This window comes from Henckelia pumila, chromosome 3 (genome assembly GCF_033568475.1).
Source record: "Henckelia pumila isolate YLH828 chromosome 3, ASM3356847v2, whole genome shotgun sequence".
In the NCBI taxonomy this organism is placed as follows: domain Eukaryota; kingdom Viridiplantae; phylum Streptophyta; class Magnoliopsida; order Lamiales; family Gesneriaceae; genus Henckelia; species Henckelia pumila.
The window spans coordinates 12062562-12068513 of NC_133122.1; the positions used below are offsets into that span (position 1 = coordinate 12062562).

A 5952-nucleotide genomic window follows, 5' to 3' on the forward strand; every position below is an offset into this window, starting at 1 on the left:
TTTTTTTAATTTTTATTAAAAAAGCGACGTCCCTGTAATTTATACGCACTCAACCAATTCAGTGAAGATGTGACCAAAAATTAAAGATTAGTGCTGATATCTTGCGGCCACAACTCAAAATGTAGTTTCACATTAAGATAAATTACTGGTAATGAATTAAAAAATGACAAGGGAAGAAGAGATCAAATTTGCAATACCTCAATAGAGTGAAATGGAAAACACAAAATCATTAACAACTGATCTGTTACATGAGTGAGGAATTTTTAGAAAAAATAAATTTATGTTCAAGTTTTGCAATATTAATTAAAAGAATAAAACATAAACAAAGTGCATGTATGCCATACATTTAATTTAATAAATACATAATTTATGAGAATTGAGAAACTTTGATGTGTAAAAAAATTGCTTTAGACAAGAGAATTTGCACGAAAAGATTTAAACATTTGGGTTGATAATGTTCAATGTAGTAAAATAATTTTATTTTTCAACAATTAAAAAACTATATATGTAATCGCCATTTGAGCTTGAAGTTTCCAGATGTTTCAATTTTTTGTGAATTAAAATTCTCATGTTCCAATACATATTGACCATACTGTTATGATAATGTAGAAAAATAGCTAAATTTGAAATGGGTAACATTAAATTGGAAAAAAAACAAAACAAAACAAAGTATTTTAGAGAACTTGTGGCACTATCTACTCTACATTGTCACCGGCATTTTCATGAGACAATGAGTAGGAAATTTGAATATCGAGTAAAGAGTCCATAAATTAGGAATCACATTAAAAAATGGAGAATATTTTAAAATTAAAATGGATATAACAATTTTTTTTTATACAGAATTTGGTTAAAAGTATAGGTAATAAAGTGTTTGCTAATCATCCATAATTATTTTGAAAGCATAACCAAAATTAAGGATAACGAAGAAATTTGCAAACGTTTTAAAAAAAAAAACTTGAAGTAAGAGTTCAATTTTGTTTCCAATACTTTGTTGTTTCTTATTATTGTTTCCTGATGAACAATTTGGCAGGAAAAAATATAAGTGACACAAATATCTTTAAGAAAAAACACATTTTTCAAAAGACTGGAAATTTTAAAATTATATTATTTCTCAAGTACAATGGATAGGTGATGTGTCCATATTTTTTTATGTTTAGTTGGAATAAAATGTTATAATTCGATGCATTTTGAATGATAAATTTGGTTTTATAGTTCCTAATGTAATTTGTGGTTTGATTTAGGAATGAGTTAGGAAAATGGTTGAATTTACAACAAAGATGGAAAAAGCATCTGCATGCTTGAAGAAGAAGAGAAGACTTGTGCATGGGAATTGAATGAGAGCATCTGCTCTTGAGAAAGGATTAAGATTGGAGCAGCTGCGCGATTGAGTTTGTGGTTTGCGCTAGAAAGCAGCGCTATTGGGGAGTGCGTTGCTGTTGGGGAGTGCTAACGCACATGGAAAGAATTGGTATGGGCAAGGGGCTGTGCGAGTGAAAAATTGAAGCAGATGTTTGGGCCGCTCGATCCGCAGACTTCAACCGATCGAGCGGCCGCAAGAAATATGAAAGCAATAGGGCATGGAATTTTAGCTCAATCGATCGGTCAATCTTTACCGATCGAGCGAGACGGGCTGTTCGGAAATAAATCTTTCAATTAGGAATTTTTATTTTTTAGGATTCTAGCCTTAATTAAAATATATATTTCGAATTTTAGAGTCCTTGGCGGATTCTGAATACTTTTCGGACGATAGAAGGCAGGAAAACTCTCTTGGCGGCTAGGTTTCTTCTCTCTTTTCTTAAATTTAATTTTTCTTTCATGAATTTTTTTTGTAGAATTCATGAATATTGTTGGCTAAGTTTTAGAACTTGATTGAGGAAGATGGACCCTTGATTTTGTTTATTCATGAGATTTTGATTTTCAGTGTTTGATTATTATCGAGTATCAAAAGTTGTTTTGGATTGATTGTCATGCTTGTGAATGAGATTTTTGGATTGACCATCTTAGGATTTCATTATACAATCTACTGCTAAATTATAATTCAAATCCGTAATTGTTTGAACCATCTAATTTTTGAAGCAACTACGTTTAATATTTTCCGTTGGTGAATTTGTTAAATGTAGGAACAACAATTGACTAGATTAAATACAATCGCTGGTATTTGTGTTTTCTAGATTCATCAGTTTTACTAGCTTGAATGCTACCTTAAATTTAAATCTAGATTGCTGATATCTGGGTTGATTTATTGGTAAGAGTTAATCTAGAACGCTTGTGTCTAATTAACTAAGATTAAGGTAAAACATGAATTAAACTTTCAATGATGAATATTTGATAGGATTAATTATTTTTAGGTAATCGATGATTGAATGAATGATATCAAGGGTGTAGTCGACCGATACCAAGACTTGTTTCTTATTGCTTTATTTAGTATAATTTTAATCTTGCATGTTAGTGATAAACTTGAATTTTAATTTGCTTAAATTTTCAGTAGTTAATCTCAAATTCAAAACACCCCCTTTTACTTTGTTTTTAGAACACATAAATTTTCCTTTCCTCGTGGGAACGATCCCTACTCTCACTACTACATATCTTATTTATCTGAGTTGAGTCGGGTAATTTGGGCGTGACACGATTAAGCGCTACCAAATTTTGGCAACGTTGCCGGGGAAGGCGTTTAGTTTATTTGTGTTCTTGTTTTTGTTTTTATTTTCTATTCTTTCCCCCAATGCTTCTCGGGTTTGTTAATTCTTACAGGAGAATCTTCTGAAAAATAATTCCCCTACGATTCAGAGATAGAGAGAACACTCCATAGAAGAAGGAAGGAGGCTCGTAGGAAACAAGAAGAGGAAGAGCTACTGACTTAAATTCCTAAGGAATAAATGGCTGCCAACGCAAATCTGAGCCTGAGACAATTAGGCACTCCTGATCCAATCCAACAGCCCTTATGCATTACTTTTCCTACTCTAGAAAATAATGCTACTTTTGAGCTTAAATCTGGATTAATTCACTTATTGACTTCTTTTCATGGTCTTGCAGGTGAGGACCCTAACAAGCACTTGATGGAATTCCATGTGGTTTGCACAAGTATGAAACCCCATGGAGTAACAGAGGAGCAAATCCAGCTGAGAGCCTTTCCTTTTTCTTTAAAGAATGCTGCAAAGGATTGGCTATACTACCTACCTCCTGGGTCCATTACCACTTAGACTGAGATGAAAAGAATTTTTCTGGAGAAGTACTTCCCAGCTTCTAGAGCAGCCAACATCAGGAAGGAGAACTATGGGATCAAGCAATACACAGGGGAATCACTTCATGAATACTGAGAGCGGTTCAAATGCTTTGTGCTAGCTGTCCGCAACATCAGATAAGTGAGAACTTGTTGATTCAATACACTTACGAAGGGTTGTTACCTCATGACAGGAGTATGTTAGATGCGGCCAGTGGATGAGTTTTTATTGATAAAACTTCAGTGCAAGCAAGGAATTTGATTGAGAATATGGCTGCCAATTCTCAGCAATTTGGCACCAACAGGAATGATCATACACCAAGGAAAAATAGCGAGGTAAATGTCTCTTCTCTTGAGCAACAATTGATTTAATTGACGTCTCTTGTGCATCAAATGGCTGTAGGGAACGGACAAAATGTGATGGTTTTTGGAATTTGCACTGCGATGGGACATGAAACTGACATGTGTCCCACATTTCAAGAGGGATCTACTGAGCAAGTTAATGCAGCAGGAGGATTTTCAGGGCCACCACAGAGAAATTATGATCCTTACTCGAATACATACAATCCAGGTTGGAAGGATCATCCAAACCTCAGATATGGAAATCATGCAATGAACCAACCTACACCTCCAGTGAACCAATCGAATGCTCAAGCTTACAAGCCACCATATCATCCACAACAGCAGCGTTCTCAAATTCCTGCGCCTGGTGAGTTTCTAGAAAACATTGTTAAGGATCTTGCTACTAATACTGTAACTTTTCAACAGGAAATGAGAGCATGTATCCAACACTTGAACACTCAATTGGGGCAGTTGGAAACGACAATAAACATGGTGGAGGCACAAAATTCTAGCAGTTTACTATCACAGACAGTGGTGAATCCAAAAGAGAATGTGAGTGCAATCACCTTAAAGAGTGGAAGAGAGTTGAAGGTTCATGAAGAAGTATTGAAAGAGCCAGTAAAGAATGAAGAGGTGGAGGAGTCCAAACTAGAGGAGGACGAGACAAGTCAGAAAGACACACCAAGAGTTAAGTTTCCTCCCCTTTCTGAGTATAAACCGGTAGCCCCTTTTCCCTTAGCGTTAAAAGAGTCTAGGAGGGATGATGGTATCAAGGGACTGTATGAAACTTTTTGTAGATGTGAGGTGAATATTCCTTTATTAGATGCTATCAAACAAGTACCTCGCTATGCTAAATTTTTAAAAGAATTGTGTACTGCGAAAAGGAAAAAAAAATTGAAGGGATCTCAGAGATTTGAATTGGGAGAACAGGTTTCTGCTGTGATACAAAGAAAAATACCTACAACATGCAAGGATCCAGGTATGTTTTCTATTCCTTGTAAGATAGGAGATATCCAGCTTGATATAGCCATGCTAGACTTAGGAGCGTCGATTAATGTAATGCCATATTCTGTTTATGCCTCCTTAAAACTAGGGCGCTTGAATGAGACTAAAATTGTTGTTCAGATGGATGATAGATCTACTATTCATCATAGGGGTGTGTTAGAGGATGTTTTTGTGCAAGTTGATAACTTGGTTTTTTCTGCTGATTTCTATGTGCTTGATATGAAAAATAATGATTTCAATAGTCCAATTTTTCTAGGAAGACCATTTCTTAAAACTTCAAAGTCTGTTATAGATGTTAATAATGGTATTCTCACTATTGAATTTGATGGGGGAGATTGTCAAGTTTAATATTTTTGATAACCTGAATTTTCATAGTTGTGAAAGTGCTGTTAATATTCTTGATTTCCATGATCACTTGTCACAAGAGCACAAGACAGATGTGAAGGAAGGTAAGTTGAAGGAAGTAATGGCAATACCTGCTAAAATTTCTAATACGAGAATTTTTCTCTCTGATTTGCAGGCTTCTAAGACTGAGCAAAAACTTACTCCACATAGAGCAAAAGGAATATCCATGGGAAAAGGAAGATGTCGTAAAGAGACAGAAATACCCAAGAAATCAAAGCAGAGAAAGCATGGACCGAAATTGACTGCAAAATTGTTTAGATGGGTGAAGGTGGACAAGGGAACCAGATATGAACCTCCATGAGGAACTGAAGCATGCAATCGGGCCGACGATTGTAAACAGAGGCGCTGCTTAGGAGACAACCCAAGGGGAGTTTTTCTTTTCTTTCTTAGTGTTTTTTTTTATTTTTGTTTTGCATTTTTACTTACATTGGGGACAATGTAAGATTTTAAGTATGGGGGAGAGGATTTAGCAGCCATTGAGAGAATTTAGCTGTGTTTTTGAATTTTTTTTTTTTGAGAGCTCATAGTTTGTGATGAATTTGACTGTTGAAATTCACTAGCCCATGATGATATCTAATTGATGACATGCATGCTTTTGAAAATAGATGATTTTCTAACCTTGGAACACTTTGATCTCCAATGCAAATTAGACTTTGATATGGTTCTTGAATATTCTTTAGCACGCATGAGTCATGGCTTGTGAATTGTATATGACATAGTGAAGGTCGTGTGAGCCTAGTGATAGTCTTAGGAAGTCGCTAGCCTATCAACCGCCCTTTTGAGCTTAATTGAGAAAAAAAGAGCAAAGAATGGAGTTAGTAAGGTGAGGGAAGGCATTGGAATGAGGATTGAAATTATAGTCCTATAAATTACAAGAGTTAAATATGGAGTAGAATGTATGGAGTTGAGGACAAGTGAAAAGACTATAAAACTTCTCAATGGTTTAATTTGATTTGTTGGTGTGCAACTTGAGCTATTGT

The 5952-nt window shown here is 35.1% G+C and overlaps 1 protein-coding gene across 1 annotated transcript; it reads left to right on the forward strand.

Annotated features, from left to right (window-relative positions):
- The first annotated feature begins 3613 nt into the window (after window positions 1-3613).
- On the forward strand, window positions 3614-5273 carry LOC140888093 (uncharacterized). The gene is made up of 5 exons (XM_073295771.1): window positions 3614-4366; window positions 4463-4541; window positions 4656-4848; window positions 4943-5030; window positions 5088-5273. The coding sequence occupies exons 1-5, from the start codon at window positions 3614-3616 to the stop codon at window positions 5271-5273; spliced, it is 1299 nt and encodes a 432-aa protein (XP_073151872.1).
- The last annotated feature ends 679 nt before the right edge of the window (window positions 5274-5952 follow it).

Bases quoted from the DNA above. Each gene is read 5' to 3' on its own strand.
- LOC140888093 (XM_073295771.1), top strand. From the start codon at position 3,614: ATGGCTGTAGGGAACGGACAAAATGTGATGGTTTTTGGAATTTGCACT. The intron at 4,542-4,655 runs GTATGTTTTCTA...CCTTAAAACTAG, and splicing joins TACAACATGCAAGGATCCAG to GGCGCTTGAATGAGACTAAA. The intron at 4,849-4,942 runs GTCTGTTATAGA...GAATTTTCATAG, and splicing joins CCATTTCTTAAAACTTCAAA to TTGTGAAAGTGCTGTTAATA.